The sequence below is a fragment of the Eurypyga helias genome, unplaced genomic scaffold, assembly GCF_000690775.1.
Source record: "Eurypyga helias isolate BGI_N326 unplaced genomic scaffold, ASM69077v1 scaffold6331, whole genome shotgun sequence".
In the NCBI taxonomy this organism is placed as follows: Eukaryota; Metazoa; Chordata; class Aves; order Eurypygiformes; family Eurypygidae; genus Eurypyga; species Eurypyga helias.
In genome coordinates this window covers 88,920-106,989 of record NW_010231422.1, presented here as the reverse complement: position 1 = coordinate 106,989, position 18,070 = coordinate 88,920, and the positions used below count along the sequence as shown (strand labels likewise).

The 18,070-nt window shown below is 44.3% G+C and overlaps 1 protein-coding gene across 1 annotated transcript in view; it reads right to left on the bottom strand.

The window, feature by feature from the left end:
- Nucleotides 1-18,070, bottom strand: part of LOC104516657 (metalloprotease TIKI2-like) — a 134,462-nt gene that overhangs the window by 108,653 nt on the left and 7,739 nt on the right. The window contains exon 3 of the mRNA XM_010161067.1: nucleotides 2,641-2,815. Coding sequence (XP_010159369.1) covers nucleotides 2,641-2,815 — 175 coding nt within the window. The remainder of the gene's footprint in view (nucleotides 1-2,640; nucleotides 2,816-18,070) is intronic.

The following is an 18,070-nucleotide window of genomic DNA, read 5'->3' as shown; positions in this document are numbered from 1 at the left end:
CTTAAGTGAACTTTTGTACTGTTCTGAAAGAAAATGCACTCCTGCAGACCATCATACCCATCCTAACCAAAGGTGCATTCCTAATATTTTGCACTTCAGAATTCATAGGAATATGTGAAAGCCTCAACTTTCATCAAAAACACCCTTCACTTTTATAAGAAGCAAACCAAAACCCTCTAGGTTTTAGAAAGCAATTTGAATTCATGACCCAAGCACATACCAGAAAAACACCTTACAATTCAAGAGCTAGGTGTAAGAATGCAAAATACAAAATGTATCAATAAAAGCCACTCTTATAATTCAGTGCGTGAAAAAAAACCTCAAAACCAACAAAACAACCACCAAGAAAAACCTTCAGGAGAAAAACTGCATTTGAATCATAAGAGAAAATGAACTCGCTTGCACTTCGACCACATAAAAGTTTTGGCATTGAAAAATTAGTAATTTTCTCAGTACTTACTGCACAAAGAAAAAAAACACCCCAGAGAAGAGAGGAGGAATTAATTGTACTTAAAGTAGGGATCGCCTGCGGGGATGGCCCGCTTTAGTGACAAAGGCCAAAGGGATGCTGGAACAAAGAGCCCAAAACAAAAAGCTTTCCTCGGAGTCTCCCGAGCCCTGGTTTTCAATAAATCCTGTTGCATGTGTCTGTTCTGTGCTGCTACAGTCAGCGCTGGGGAAGGAAAACAACCCAGCAACAAAGGCTGTTTTCAGCATCATCAAACACAGAGTGAAGGACAAAGTGAGACTTGCTCTTTATGAGCCAGCTTTCCCAAGTGATGCTGCACGGGAGTTTCAGGTAGATGCTCTCCAACAGGGACAGGGAATGAAAGCTCAAACCACCCACAGCTTAGGTGCAGCTTTATAGGGAAAGCAATGTGTAATTAGCATGCATTTGCTTAATTTAATTTCTGTTATTAGCACATACAAATAGCTGCAGTGGGTTGGATCCATGACCCATCTTAGTCCAGGATTCTGTCTCAAGCTGTGGTCTGTAACCGATACCCAGGAAAAGCGTGTACAGAGCAGGGCAAGTAGGCAATGATGCCCAGTTTATCCTCCCAGCTCCAGTATATACTAGTTAAGGGACTTAACTGGAGACTACATCAAACCGTGATGTTCGATAATCTCTGATAAACCTTGCCCTATGGGTCAGGCAAGCTGTTGTTTATGAATCCCTGTCCAATTATGAACCACCATGAAAAATTTTTCTGCTGTAAAGAGAGTTGGGGAAAACTCCTCAGACAGAAATACCAGGCAAGCCTGAGATTAAATAAGCTTGGGAAAATTCAGCCTGGATATACTCAAAAAATAAATACATCAAAACGTGTGTCTCTCTGCTAAACCCTGCAGTCTTTAATCAAAATTCCCACCAAAAAGAGTAGCGAAAGGCAAGTTGCTGCCAAAGTTCAGAGCGAGAGCCATGGGATGAGACACAAAGTTCTGTCAAGAATGAGGGATTGTTAAGGAGAGGGAGCCGGAGGAGCAGACCGGTTCTCAGCATGACAATCTCGGGCTTCCTTGAAGTCCGGAGAGCTTGAAGAGCCACTTAAGCTGGTGCTCAGGATTCTGCTTAGCAGTTATTATTTATACTTTTATCACACAGAAATGTGAATTCCATTGGAAAGCAGGAAAAAAAAAAAGAGGTGGGAGAAAAAGGAAGTAGCACACACTGTCACAGACTCACAGAAGTACTATAGACATCTTTGTTCATGGACAGAATTAAAACAGGCAGAGGGACATATTGGCTTTTTACTTAATAATTTAAACCACTGGTATTTAGTTACACACATCACTCACGCACCTGTGCAGGGTCCCAAAGCAGCCAGCCCGTACAGACACACCACCAAAGTATTTAAGCCACCCATCAAGACAAACTACAGCAACCCCAAAACATCTGAAACACCCTGAGCCACACGCAGGTGCCTATGCCACGGCATGGTTTGTCACTGCTGTCACTCCCTGGGCTTACAAACTCAAAGAGACTTAGAATCATCGAATCACAGAATGGTTAGGGTTGGAAGGGACCTTAAAGATCATCTAGTTCCAACCCCCCTGCCATGGGCAGGGACCCCTTCCACTAGACCAGGTTGCTCAAAGCCTCATCCAGCCTGGCCTTGAACACTTCCAGGGATGGGGCATCCACAACATCTGGGCAACCTGTTCCAGTGCCTCACCACCCTCTCTGTGAAGAATTTCTTCCTGACATCTAATCTAAACCTCCCTGATTTCAATTTATACCCATTACCCCTTGTCCTATCACTACAGGCTCTACTTCAACCATCTCTTACAACTGTGGCCACAAACACAACCAGGGTACAAATATAACTCCAGAAACCCACAAGTTGGGCTGGAAAAGGCACAAAAACAACCACATGAAAAGCATTAACAACTTCATGTTTCTATAGTCAGACAGAAGGTAGAAGGGTGCAGCCTGTCCACAGCCCAGCTGGACCCAGACCCACTTCTTACACCAACTCAACTCCATTTTAGAAGCAGGTACAAACAAAAGCCTTTCTCCTTCAAAGGGAAGTCCCCTAAGGAACCTTCCCACAGGACCAAAGACAAACTCCTGAAGGATTCAAACCACTTTACTTCCAATCACGATAACGAAGTAAACCAGAAAAACGTATGCCATACCTGCTCCAAAGGCAAAGAAGAAGCTCTTGTCTGTGTTCTCCCTTAAAAGCGCCATCACTCTCTTCCCCATCCTCTCGTTCCTCTTGTAGATGAGCTCCTGCCTGAAGTAGCTGTCTATCTCCTGAGCCGTCACCTGCTCGTGGGGTGGGAGCGTGGTGTTGATGAAGTTGGGGACCTGAAATGGAGAGAGAAACTGTAGCTCAGGTGGAGATGGTTAAGCAATGCCCCAAACACTGGCTGTTTTAATGTGGCCTTATTTGAACCACCTGAGCATCACTGCCATACAAGGAAACCCCACCACGCTAGAGGAAAAGAGCCTCTGAGGCTGCTGGGAACCACAAAGGAAAAGCGAATCACCAACCAGCACTTTTTTTTTTTTCCCCTTAAAGTGAAACTAGTATTTTATTAAATGAGAGTTAAGTTCGTTACGACTTTTCTCTGTTACTTCAGCAGAATGCAGTTTTAGGTGCTACATTTGGGTGAGTTACCAAGACCTTTACTCTCTGCTTGTTCAATACAGTTCATTGGCTATTTCATACCAGAACAAGACCTATTCTCAGCCAAGGTCACTGTGAAATTGAGTAAGAACTCCAAAATTTGGATTGTATATGCCCCTTTTCAATAACGTATCAGTTACAAAAGCAGGAAAGGGTAGCAAACCCAAACAGAAATATGTAAACAAGGTAAACTCCCTCATCTTTCTTGCAGCTTTAGCTGCTATTATATCTCGCTACAGAAGACCGTACATTGCAATACATAAATCCCTGGAACGTTCCTGATGTTTCCAAGGAAGGGATTTCCACAAGAACTGTTCCTTCAGTCCCTGCTTTTGTGAGGAGAGAATTTCATAGGCATGGAGGGAAGGTTGAAACCCCAAGGACTGTTTTAGTCAGGGCAGCAGACCCAGGAATGAGCCAAGACCCAAGCTACAATGGACAGAGAAGCCAGAAGTCTCTGATTATTAGGACAGGTAACAGTTTTTGACAGGGTGAGGGTCCAGGGTCTACCATGAGAGTTGGGAGCCCACGGGCCCTGCAGCGCGAAGTGTTGTAGGTGGGCAGTGTTTGACAACTGCTAACAGGACCCAGGCACCTTCCTTCCAGCGATTTTCTGTGCCTCACCACAGGAAAGCAGCTTAAGCTGCAAAACCCAGGTTTGGATTTCTGAGTCCCCGAGTACATGTAAAGCTGCCAGGATTTCCAGTGTTAATCTGAGTCAGTGGTAAGGGTATTGCATGTGCAGCCCGTAAGGGGAACATCCCTCACTCACTGTGCTGAAATACTTGATGGAAGGACTCTGTTACTTGGTTTAATTCTTTCTCTGGTTTTCTACCATACCAAATTCCTGTACTCATTTTCTAACACTTGCCTTTAGTCTTTGTTTTTCAGCCCACCTCTTAGCCTCCTGCTTGGCCACATGATTTTATCACAAGAATCTTTCACTCTTCCCACCCTCGTCACTCACACAGCCTCTCCATAGGCATTCAGCAGGTCTTAGGGAAAGCACTAATTTCTGCCTTCCCAGTGGCTCTCCTTAAAGCTTTTTCATCGCAGCTACAGCCCTCCTAACGTGTAGGGGACCAAGCAGCAGAGATTTCTCACCGTGCACTATGCAAAAGGACAAGTCCTGGCCCTGCTCTGGATTCCCATCAAAGGCTGTACCCAGCTGGTGAGAAAATAGGCAGCACACCACCTGAGCTGGGGAATGCTGTATGGCTGGAGTTAACACTGCTGCTGAGAACAACCTGTTGGTCCAGGTGGACCTTTGATTTCCCAAAGGACTTCCCAACCTGCTTTGCCAAATCACCGTACTTCTCACAGCAGGCCCTTCCTTAAGGGTTCAGTTGCATTACCCTGAATCATTCCTTCCTTCAGGCTTTCTAGCATGGCTCAGCTTCTCCAGAGTATCTTGCGCGCTCCTCAGAGCATGTAAGGACTCTGCACCTTGTTCTCAGTTTAGCCCTTTGTCAGCACCCAGCAAATAATAAATCCCATTAAGCCAGACCTATTGAGACACCAGTTTCCTGTTAATACACAGGGAAACTGCCTCTGTGTCTGGGAAGAACGTGTGTTTGGCTCCAAGGGATGCAGGAGCAGCCTGACAGCGTCAGAGGGGTAAACTGCAGCAAAGGATGCAGTGGCTTCAATTCCTGGTGAAAGGCAGGGATAGATTTTTATTGTAGGAATGGTCTGAGGAACAAGTAGCCATGTCAGTGACCTCTGCAAAGCAAAGCTGTAAATCAGTTGGTCCACACAGATCTCACAAGCCAGGAGTCAGGGGAGCCTTCAGAGACAGAAATGGAAGGTGAAGTTTTTAGGGAACATCTGAAGGCTCAACACACACATAAGAAAAGTCTCTTCTTCCCTGCTTTTGGCTGAAGGAGGTGAAGGCCAGGCTGGACGAGGCTTTGAGCAACCTGGTCTAGTGGAAGGTGTCCCTGCCCATGGCAGGGGGGTTGGAACTGGATGGTCTTTAAGGTCCCTTCCAACCCAAACCATTCTGTGATTCTGTGAAGGTTGGGAACTGATGGGACTTGAATCCCCTGTGATGCTTTGGGGAAAGCAAGGTACAGCATTGCCTGCGAGGATAACCTGCCCTTACAAAAGCAGGAGCAGCAACACTGGGGCATCGAATGGCTTTGCGCACCCCACTCCAATCAGGGGAAAGCTCTGACGCTGGAGGTCTTGATAGCCCAAGGACAGAAGTCTCGTTCAGACCTTGACAGAGTGGGTCTTTGCCAAGTAAGAATGCACCTTCCTTTGGCTTGTGCAACTCCATCGCTGTGCAATTCAACCCACAGTTTGTTCCTCCTCTTTATCCAGACTAAAATACAGTCCACAGAATGGAGTGATTTCCTTGCCTTTTTTCTTCTCTTCCCTTCTTTCTTTCTCTTTTGTGGGAAAAAGTTTGCCAGTGGCAGAGATAAATTTAAAACCAAGGACTGGGTTTTGTCAGCATTTCTCATGCTTGTCCAAAGAGCAAGACAAAGGCAGGCATCACCTCCAGAGGCACATCACCAGCTACAGATCCTCAGCACCTTGTGCATTCCTGTATTTGTAATGACTGCTCCGTCAATGGAAAAATAAACCGTGCACGTATGTTTCTGTGTGTGTGTGGCAGAGGACAGAAGATAAATGGTTGAAGGAAGCATGCCCGTACACAGTAGTGCAACCACACTCTGAGCTATGACACTGGCCCCATTAATCACCTCCACTCCTCCCCATATCGCAGTTCCTTTCCACAGTTGGTGACATACACCATGCCTGGCTTCACAGAGGCAGCTGCTCCTGCTTGTTTAAGAAGCCCTTTGGATTCTTAACCACCAGACAGGGATCAGGAAGTCAAGACATAGTCACATGCAATTAGGATGCTGTTAACTGTAGCCAGCATTTAAGGGTTTGAATTTTTTAAAAAAATAACATTTGTTTTAAAAGGATGGGTTAAAGGAAGTACCAGAGGGCTGCACCTTCCCTCTTCAACTGTATCAAATACTTGTGTTTCCATCCAATGTAAAAAATGATTTTACCATTTTAATGATAGGTATGTGTTGTTTTAAACCTAGAGTGAATGGAAGAGACATTTGTTGTGCCAACGGGTGAGGGACTGACCTTCTGGTAAAAGCTGAATACTACTACTAGTATTTAAATCTGTAACAGGTGGATGATGTGACTGTTGAAAAATCCTAACTTCTAATGTTGCTGTTCATCTAGGACAGTAGCAGAAAAACACAGGGCTACCCATCACCTGGGGCACGCTCACTTTGTTGTTCAAGACACATGGCAAGAGATAAATACATTCTTTCTGTCCAGAGGTGTTCAAAAGAAAGAATATTTTGTTTGACTGAATAAGCTACAACTCTTCCTTTTTTCTGTATTTGCTTTGGGTTATGACTCTCCTATGGATAGTATAGACAGACCCCAAACTCGGTCATTAGGTACAACCTGCATTTCTTAGTTAAGCTTTTGAGGTTAAAGGAAGAGAATACAAGTACAAAAAAAAAAAAAAAAGTTAAGTTCCAGCCTTGTAGAAATTTCTTCCCCTCCACACTGCCTGTGTAATTTTACTTGAGTCAGTATCCCTGATGGAATATATGTGTGGGTAAAGCTCTGCACACACATCCAAGCTCACAGTGCTGTGGGATACAGGCCATAATTCTTCACCTTTGAAGTCAGTGGGAGCTTTAGGAAGAAGAAAGAGGAAAGACTGGGGAGTGGTTATGACACTACCCTAAAAAAATGGTCCTGTTCCCACGGGTGATACAAATCTCTTGCATGATCACAAGCATGTCGTTTGGGTTTAGACCTTCAAAGGAAGCTCAGCACTTAACCTCCATTAAGTATCTTTGAAGCATTTGGCTTCATTCCTCCTGTCTCTCAAAAGTGCATCTGTAAAATGGGGACAGCAAGACTTTCCAACTTGACAACAGATGTTACATGCAAGGCACTGGCTGAATCTCGCTGCTGAAGGACCCAAAGGAAGATCCAAAGTCCAATACGATGATCAGTGGTAACCTCTCTTCCCACAAATATTTTGTGGAAGGAGGCTGGGATTCTGCTACAATCATTAGCACAAGAGCTAACAACATACTTTAGCTTAGAAGAATGCATCAGCCATATCTCAAAATCTGTGCTATGCTGTCAGCTTTGTCTATAGAGACAAAGAAATAATAAGAAAAGAAAAACAAAGGAAAATACATCGGTGCAGAATCTTTTATCACATTTAGGGCTAACTGCCAAAGTTCAGCCGAAAATTCATAAACACTGGACTACATTTAAGTACATTTTCTTATTTACTATTTTTTAATATTTGAACAAATTTTTTGGGCAGAGGCACAATGCCAAAGTTGTGAATATCTATCTGCAAATAATTTTTTTTGGACACATGTGAGGACCATCAACTTTGGTTAACAACTTTTTCCCAGCTTTGGATCCATTTGCTACAGTGGAACGGCTCTAGATTCAGTCCAGTATCAAATCACAATCAGATGTGGAGGAACAGTGTTATCATTCCTACTCCTATACACTACATTTCCCAATCCTCTGATAACATTTGTTAGCCTCGTTCTGTTCCAGTGATCCTAGCCTATTTCTGGAATGTGCGTTCAAATGGTAAGATTATGTCAATGAAAAGCCAGTACTACCAGCATCAGAATGAAAGGCTGATATTACTCACGTACAGGCAGAGTTGGCCTTCATCCATCAGCCTATCTGCAGATGGAGAAGAGGAAGCTGAGATAGGGAAATGGGAAGCCAACCCCTGCCATGGAAAATACAGTGAGCCTAAAAACCTCTCCTGTCATTATGTTCCTATGCCTTGGTCAACCTTCCTGACTTCTGAGACTTCTCTTTCCTCCTGCTTCCTAGTCAGCAGACAACAAATGGCTTTCCAGCCTCACCTCCTGTGCAATGATCCAACTGCAGACTGCCACAAGTACAGCATCATCGCTAATCCTTGAAGGGGGATGTCTTAACAACAATGCCTTGTGTCTCTGCTCTCTCCCCAGAGATTTCACAGACTAAACAGAGAAAATGGGAGGAGGCACACCCAAGGTCACAAGGGATGTCTGTGGCTTGGCCATCAGCTTCCCAAGTTCCAATCCAGCATCTAAATACAAAACCCATCCATCTTTCCCTGACAGGAAAGCTCAGCCTCCACGCTAGTAATCCTTATCTCCACTTGTTAGCAGGGACTTGCTCCCAGATCATGCCGACTGCATTACTTTTTTTTTTAAAGATGATAAAGATTGGGTTCTCTTTATTACTCTTCTGGTTTATGAGCTTTACATGGGCAGGGGCCAGAAGCAAGGGATCATGCTTTGAAGGATTTTCCCTGTACCACGCAGGTCAGGAACTTTTATACAGTCGACGACACTACGCAAGATAAGGATCTCAAGAGCTGACATCATGGCTTACGGGGGCTGCCAGGGAGCCAAAGCAGCATCCCAAAACCTGCCGGCTCCTCCGACAAGCTGAATGGCCCTAAATTCACACCAGCCCTTCTTGGGTCAGAGGCTGACATATGAGCTCAAGTTATCATTTGTTTATGAAGGGAGGATACCCTCTCATTAACCAGCCTTGACAGGGCATTGTGGATTTTACTGCAGTGCTGCAAAATATACTGCTCTGGACTTGGAAGACACCTGTTTCCCTCTGATTTATGGACCCTTCTGGCATCTGGGAGAGCAACAGCCGCTTATTACAGCCTCTAATAGGGAGGATTCAAATAGTGCAAACTCACTACACTGCAAAAGCAAGCATCTCTTGATGGAGGAGGACATGGATGCTGAAGAAATGACCAGCTGACTGGTTTTCCTCCAGCACTCTTAAGTTTCCATCCTGATGGAGACCTTCATTAGCCAAGGCAGGGGGAGTGGGGTGTATGTGTCTGGTTAATCTGATCAAGCCCAAAGCTGGCAGCTGCCAAGAACATGAGCTTCCAGATTGTTATGGAAAAGGGGAATCAGGAAGGAGCTGTGCAAAATGATGCCCAGTTCAAGAACGTTGCGATTAACCCATTATTACTTTCTTTTAAGCACCAAAATTTAGAGTAATACATTAGAAGCCTGAGTGGTCTGTAAAAGGAGATTTTGATCTTCAGGATAAGTCAGTTCCATCACTCTTTTTCCGGGGAAAACACCTACCCAAGATAGGACTGGAAAACATATTACAGGCACATCTCATGGTCTGGATAGGTATGTCAGTTTGTTGGATTTGGGGTTGCTAAAATGGTTTATTAGAAGCCTACGCTGACATCAAACTCAAATACAGACTCAGACTGAAGTCACAGAAAACTAAACACACCTCCGGTCTGTGCTCGTCCAGTTTTGTTCCCACCCCTTTCCCAGAATCACAGAATACTTTGGGTTGGAAGGGACCTTAAAGACCATCCAATTCCAACCCCCCTGCCATGGGCAGGGACACCTTCCACTAGACCAGGTTGCTCCAAGCCTCATCCAGCCTGGCCTTGAACACTTCCAGGGATGGGGCATCCACAGCTTCTCTGGGCAACCTGTCCCAGTGCCTCACCACCCTCTCCATGAAGAACTTCTTCCTGATATCCAATCTAAATCTCCCCACTTTTAATTTAAACCTGTTCCCCCTTGCCCTGTCGCTACAGGCCCTTATAAAAAGTCCCCCCCAGCTTCCTTGTAGCCCCTTCAGGCACTGGAAGGGGCTATAAGGTCTCCCCCGAGCCTTCTCTTCTCCAGGCTGAACAGCTTTGCAGAAAGCGGAGCAGTTCCCCAGGGACAACTGGCATGGCAGCCGGAGGCTTGCAAGTTTTGACTGCACATCAAAAAACCAGTCGCACTTCTCCCACCAGCCATGCTGACCGGTCACAGCCGTCCCCCCACCACAGAGCCCTCTGGGAAGCACTGTTGGGGTTTGGACCAACGAGCCTGTAGTGTCCCAAACCTCCAAAAGCAGATAACAGCCCTGAAAAACCGCAAGACAAAGGGACAGCCAGCTCTCCCTCGGTGGGAAGCGCAGTCCTGTGAACTGGGGGTTGACCAGAGTGGGGCTTCATGAACCCTGAACTATTTTCTGGCTTCAATTCATTGCAACTGGGATGCATTACTGCCGCTTCCAGCATTTCTGCTCTGCTTGAGCACGTCTAATCTGAGCTAAAGGTTGTCGACTCCTTTCACCAGGCTGTGCTACACTGATAAGGACCCTGTTCCCATCCCACGGGGGGTGTTCAGGCTCCCGGGGCAACGGCCGAGGTCAGCGTCTCACACCACCATGCCAGCGAGCCCAACTTCTCTAGCACATTGTTTCCTCCGTCTGCTGCCTCAGAGGAAAGAGGCACAAGGTGAGAGGCCCTGGCAGCCCACCTGCACCTATTTCCATGGAAATCAGAGTGAGGAGAAGAGTCATCTCCTCTCACAAACCCAATACTGTAGGGCCATCCTGTGACTGCTGTTCTCCCAGGCAGCAACCAGCTGAATAACTGTTGTGTGCCCTGCCTGGCTTTACCTTCTCCTCCCATACATTTGGCATGCCTAAAAAAAAGAAAAAAAAAAAGGGGGGAAGGGCCATGCATCTCACAATCAGCTTGGGGGGGTGATATTTTTAACCCTGTTAAAAAAAAAAAAAAAAAAAAAAGACTTTCAACAAATCCCTGAGAAGTCACAACCTTCATGTATGTTTTCTATTTGTTTTTCCACACCAGTTAAAAAGTTGCTTTCCAAGCACTTAGGAAAAAAAAATGAAAATACAAGCAACCCCAACCCCTCCCCCCAAGGCCTCCCTCCCCACCCCAACGCCGTCCCTGCTCCCCTTGGTAGCGATGCCAAAATATGCAGCCGGCCTCTCTATCTGAATGAATGTTTTGATTAAAGAAGTCTTAACAAAACACAGTCAGAACAATGATCCCGGCCCCCTTTCTGCAAGCTTCACCCAACTATGCAGTGTATATTTAGGACCAGATTACTGGGACCTGTTCATTAATTGAAGAAGGACGACAAGCCCGCGGTGTATGCAAATAAAGGTTTGGGTTTCAGTGGGGAGGGTAAATCTTAACTACCTAATGATACTCCCACACCATTTAAAACCCCTTTAACACTGGGATTTTTTTTGAGGCCAGCTTTCACGAGCTTGCAAACATATGGAAAAGTTCAAGTTTTTCTATTTCACTTCCAAATACTTTGTTTCCTTTGACAAAGAATATTTTTTTTTCCTGTTCTGACACTGAAACCGTCACCTATTATATTGCCATGACACCCAAGTAAAGATACCTATCAAAGGGCAAAGTAGGGCAATAAAGTGAGAAAACTGGGGCCAGAAGGGTTTTTTTGGGGGGTTGGTTTATTAAAGTATTGAAATTCTTTTTCCAGAGGTATTTTTCATTTTGTCTTCTGTTACCTAGCAGGAGAACGGCTACTCAGTAGCAGGTACAAACTCGGGTTTGGTTGCCTTGAATGGATATTGTTCACGGCTCCTCAATGAGCTTCTTCCCATCCCTGCTCAGTAAGATGCTAGGGAAATCCTGAATGTTTCCACGAAGTTTTCAACATGATTTTAACCCAAGGCAAGTGTGATCCAAAAGATATGGTTTGCAAAATACCACACAACTTAGCAAGGAGCAAAAAGCACAGCAGAAGGAAACTCTGGTTAACTACACAGCAGTGGCTGGGCTGGACATGAGAGCTCCAGAGCTGATCCCACAAGGCAGGCTACTCCCAGTGCCACCAGCCTAAGCTTTCCAGCATGCCCGCATCTGGAACAACCTGGATTATGACTTTTGAATTATTTTCAATTTTTTTTTTTTAAGGAGAGGTTGTTTGAGAGGTCCAGTGTAGGACGTAAAGATGCATAACATCTTCAAGAAAGCTTTTTGAAATGGAATGGGGATCAGTCAGGATAAAAATAAAGAATAATTCAGATGAAGTCAGTGAAGTAGAGACAAAGCAAGTTATCCTTGCAACTCATTTCTCTGCATCTAAGCTGGTGGAACTTCATAGGCCTTGACTTTGTGTTTATCAGCAAACATCTCTCCCGGAGGAGAGAAGATAAGATCCAGGTCTGAAGTTATCACCAGAGATCACAACCAGTTTACACCAGATAACCTGATCTATGGTATTCACTATTCAGTAATGCTCAATAATAGTATCAGACCAAAAAACGTTGTGCCAGGGAGAACATAGTATTTTCGGCTAATGTCTAATACTAATCCTGCCAAGTCAGTCAGGACAATCAAATTTCCCCCTTGTCCTGCTTTTTTCCCCCTCCTTGTCATAATGAGGTGAAAAATACATGATAAAACACAAAGAGGGAAAAAGCATTTTGTACATTCAACCCACAAGATATTGTTTAAAAAAACTAACAAGTCTTTCCCATTTCTCTTGAACAAATCTTTCCAAGAAACACTTCATAAACCAGATCTTTAAAAGGAAGGGATAGTAAATGCTTTACAGCAAATACATAGCAATGCACAGAGAGCAGCATGCTACTACCCTAACTCCAAATGTTGTTACCAATCACTTTCATACACTTTTATAGTTTATTCCCTTAATAATAAATACAGGTAGTCAACAGTCCTTAAATGTTTTAATGTAAATCAGCCCTTTTCTGTAGGTGAATACGTTCCTTTTCTAATAACATAGCAGTCTTTGAAATATTTGCCTTTAAATATCTTGTTCCAATTTTTCTCCAACTTCCTCTCTCATTGCTTTCTCCATGGAAACTGGAAAAAGGAAGGAAGGAATTTCCAAGGTAAGAGAACCCTAAATGCAAACATGTAATGAAAAATTTCAAGCAAGAACCTATTTTCAAAAACTGTAGCATGAAAGTTATCTGGGCACGTTCCAGATTATTAATAAAAAAAATCATCTCTCCAGTGTTCTCCCCAGCACTGTCATCAACAAGTAGACTTAACTCTCACAATCTGGGTCTGTAACTAATTTTCTGAAACACATATGCCAAAACATAATATTGCTCCAATGTGGAATCCTGTTCTGACATAATACAAAAATTGGACTCCAAAAATTTTGGCTGAACTTTTTTTTTTGTTTTGTTTTGTTTGTTTGTTTTTTAGACTTCCAAACGCTCACAATCTACCAAGACACAAAGCTGTAACTCAGGGGGAACTGGAAAGAAAGTACGACCCCACAGCAGCAGATCAGGAGCTCTTCGGAACTAGGGGAAGGCGACACCTCTCCCGCAGCATCCTGTGCTGCAGCCCAAAGCAGGGAGGTGGGAGACACCCTCCGCTTGCTGTCAGGGCACACGTGTGGCCAAACACCCAGGCAGCGCTGGTACTGCCATCAACGTCATTTTAACAAACGCTCCTGAAGTGTCACTGACCCTTCACCTGGAACCAGAACGAGAAACTCGTGGGACCGGCTCCCCTAGCACCCGGGACAACCTTGCACTTGCTTCACTGGGAAGCCTATCATCATTTTCCCTGGAAGAACGAGAGGCTGTGCCAGGCCGCCTGCACTTTGTTAGAGCTGAAAACGATAAGATGCTTCCAAAGCGCTGTGTTACAATAGCTGTGCCTTCGGTTCAGGGATTTATCTTCCTTTGCTCTAGATAAAACTCCATTCCTTGGACAAATTAGGTGTGCTTGTCATTCAACACTCTATCTAATGCTCTCAGCTCTGTGTTTCTGCAGTTATTGAAGCTGGGGCATTCCACAGATAGTTTTCATTGATTTGAGAAGTGAGACACAAACCCAGTTGCGTTTTATCCAGAATGGGAACAGGGCAAGTTAATGATGTAATTAGAATTATCAGGACCCTTAAATCTTAAACAACAGGTTTAAATGATGATAACATTTTTAAAGGAGTACATAACACAACCCGGCCATTTATAAACAGCAAGTACATTACCAAGTGATACACTAAACCTTTTCTTCATTACCTTAGGGAGGCTGACTACTGACACGGTGTTAGCCTATGGATCTCTAACGTCGTGTTGTCAGGACCACTGTATGCTTTTCAGAAGGCAACACCCACTGCCCAAACACTGTGTTTCAGCATGAATTCATGGCATTTTGAACTGCAGAGGCAACTGAAGATATGGTTTCGTGATTCTAGCAGTTGGTTGAGACTTGTCTGCACATGGTGACCAGCAAGCAACTTCACTGTGTAGCCTGCTTTTCTGCATAGAATGAAGCCAAGACCTCGCCTCTCCTGGCCACAAGAAGATCATTACACTCAGGTGTACATAAAGCCTGTAAACTGGTTACTCACTGGCCTAACTCGGTTTCTTCATTTTGACACCCGAATTATGGCCAGGCCCACTGTGACTCACGCAAAGCCTGCCAGAGACAGGGAAATACTCACCGTTATGTCAACAGGCTTTCAAAACATATGCAAAACTTAAAGGTTTTCTAGATGAAAGATGCTTTGTAAGTGGCTGCATAATTCTTGAATTGTACCATTAACCCTAAATGGGACAGACAAAGAATAAGTATTCAAGCAGTAGGACCTGGCCTGAAGAAAACTGTCTGTAAAGGGAGCAGTGCAGCTGCGTGCCTCTGATACACCAGATCAGCAATAAGAGAGGAGAAACCACCTCCTCCTGGACAGAAGCCTCTCCTCAGGTCAGGAGAATGGCTGAGGACAGAAGAGGAGAAACATGAGCTGGAGACCAGGTATAGTTTTCAAAGGAAGGGTTGAAGGAGAAAAACCTCGGTCTTGGCTCTTCAATTTCCCTTTTAATAACATGTACATAGGAATAAAAGGAAACACAGCACCAACTAATTCCAGGCTGGCAAAGATAAATCTGCTGTACAGAACTGTTGTTAAAAAACTGAACATTTCAAAACCAACCACAGGAAGTAACTGGTGCAACATATCCCTGAACCCCAAACTTCAGATGTATCAGTTCAAAATGTTTAAATAAATACTTTTACATCAGTTTTATGGAACAAAATACAGGTTAAATTGTTCTGCACCCTGCTTTTTCCTCAGCAAGGCTTCAGGTCATTAGGTAATTTCTTAACTTCCTCAGGTAAGAAAAAATATCTTCTGGAGGTAGATTTTCTGATTTTTCACTAACAAATATTTTTGCATTTTAATGTATCTGGAGATACTGACCTCAGTTCCCTTGCGAGAGCCTCAGACAGAATACAGAGGTTAAAGCTGCTGATCTAATCTGATGCCTCTTCACTTGTAGGGAAGTTTTTTTCAAAAGGAGAGGAAGAAACTATGATTTATTTAGGGGAAAGTCTGAAGAAAAAGCAGAAAATATGCCTATCCTATCTTTTACTAAGAATACTTTCCCTTCAGTATCATTTTGACTCTCTGCCCAGAAACTCCAGTGTAAGCCTCTTGATTGCAGAAGTCACAAGAGAATCAAGTGTTTGCAAAAGGCTGTAGAAGCAGGAGAGATGTTTCCTACTCCACTTCTGGGTCATAGTCTAACTGAATAAACTCAGCCCCTTAAAATTTTATTAAGTTTAAATAAGGATTTATACGTTTGGAAATATGGTGCTTGGAAACAAAATTTAAGAAAAAGAGAGAGAGAAAGGAATGAAGAATGTAATATAACCACAGGAAAGCAGAGGTGTTTCCCCCTGTCACTCTTCTGAATTAAAATTAAAAAAAAACCCCAACCCTGAAACTGAGAAGGATTTGTTTAGTCCTCCACTGTCATCAGTGCTGATGGCTCTGGGACAGGAAAACGGCGGGATTTGGAGGCCTGCTCATACCTCTCCATTTCAAGCACTTCACTCTGGCTAAGCTGGGCTTCTCAACCCAAGGCGGGCAGCATCTCCCTGGGGAGGTCCTGTCCCTGTCCCTGGGTGCCAAAGGAGTTATCCTCTGACCTGACACCCAAACTCCTGCTTCAGTCTAGGAAATAACTTTCCTTGCATTTTCCCTCCTGGCACTGCCCCTCTGTACATCTCCTTGGCACAGGCTCAGCCCCGGGAACTCTGCCCTCACTTCCCAAACGCTGCAGGAGTCAACAAGACTGGTGCGGAGAAATTGCAGATTTCCCAAACTCCCTTGGGAAGGCTGATGAGGCTCAAGAAACTCACCCCTAACACCTCAAGTGAACAGTATTAGTATTTCCACCTCTGGTCCCTCTTTCTGCTCCAGGATGAGGTTTGCTCTATAGGCATCTCAGATATGTTGCAGATGCTACTGAAGATGCTCCGTCTCCCAAGATTCATGCTAGAGGAATTTAGGAAGTTACTGCACCTATATATATATATTCACCACCAGCACCATTCCAGCAGCCACGTTAGACTTTTTCAGCTACTTCCCAGTTCATTACAGTGACATAAACCCTTGTATCTGAACTGAGGCAATGGGTGGACAGGTTCACTTATATTCTGCAGCTCCTGCTAATCCTCAAGGGACAAGCAGGCACTAGTCACCTTATAAACAGCCCCAAACAAATCCTCAAAGAGTGAGAGCCACAGCCTTCTGCAGGACTCCATGCTCCTGGGGGATGGAGCTGAATTCCTGGCTTATGATGTTGATATAAGCATCGGGTCTTACAATTCCCTTCCTGATCTTCTGTTCCTGTCAACGTGATATTTCATAGTCGCGTTAACGGTACCAGCTGCGTGGACTTACCAGACCTCTGAAGTGCCAGGACAGCAGTTGCATATCATGGAGAAACAGGCACACCTCCTAAAAACAACGTGACACTGTCTCCCAAGACTGGCACGGGTACCTCCCCTGAAGTTTAAGTGATGATACATCTCACTTGGGATATTTATAGTTTTTCTGCACTCGTCTGCTCTCACCTGACGAGCCCTGCAATAACCTTCACCCCATGATAAAACCCTGTGCCTACATTTTATGTCTCAAGAGAAAGATCCATGGGGGATGCTTCACGTGTAATATTCAAGCCAGGCTAATCTAATTTGGTAACTGAATGGCAAAGACCCACTATGGCAGAGAGAATCTGTCATCCTTGCAAAAAACCACATAGAACAAACTTTGGAACTGCCACAACTGGCAAAAGTTGACCTGAATGGGGAGTTTATTTTAGGTTTAATTTTCTGTTTTGTTCTCCTTGTAATTAAAAATAAATGGTATAAAGCTGGTTTATAAAAACACTACCAAACAAAAAACCTCTTTACCCAAATTAAAAACAACAACCCATGAGAGGAAAATACTCCACAACATTTAGAGTTCTGCAGGGACTAGTATACATACAGGGATTCTAATTTTCCATGCCCTGTAAGTGTTATAATCTCTATCAGCTGCCTGCACTGCGGGACCATGACTAACACCAGTGCTTGAACTCTGATTGGTTGCTGGCTTCTTTCTTCTTCCTTTAGCACTTTTTTTTAAACTCACATTTGATCCAAGAATTTGCAGGGATAAAGATGTTTTTACAGCACTCTGTTGCTCTCAAGTTGAACCCCCAGGTCTGTTCCAGGACATCGTGTCAACAGATCACAGATGTCTGCGAGTCAGTGCAGCCAGTGTGAACGGCCACAACTTGTCACAGGGACCAGGGAGTTACTGCTGGAGAGACCACATGGATAGGGAATGAGAGAGTCGTGGCATCTGAATGTCCCGAGTCACATCTTCATGATTTTACTACTAGTAGCGCTTTCTTTGCATCCATGGCAAATATACCACCACGCCTTGCAAGAGTTATATCCCTAGAATCATTATGTGTTTATCTCATGTGCTGTGCCTCGACACTGCTGGAATAGTTACAACCACTGACTTTTCTGGGATCCTCTGGAGTCATGAGCTCTCTACCTTTTCCGACTCACACACCCCATCTTTAGAGATGAATTCCTGATCGATTTGCTTTCTCCCTTTACTCTGCAGTGCCAGACTGTCCAAAATGAACAGCTTTGGTACTACACCAACTGATAGTTTGGTACTGCCACCCTCTTATCTCCTGCTTAGTCACCGTACAGCAATGCTCCACTTCCCAGGCCTGGATTAACTGGGGCAGCAAAGGGCTTTTATCCCATTTATTACCATCAAACACTTTTTCTACTATTTGAA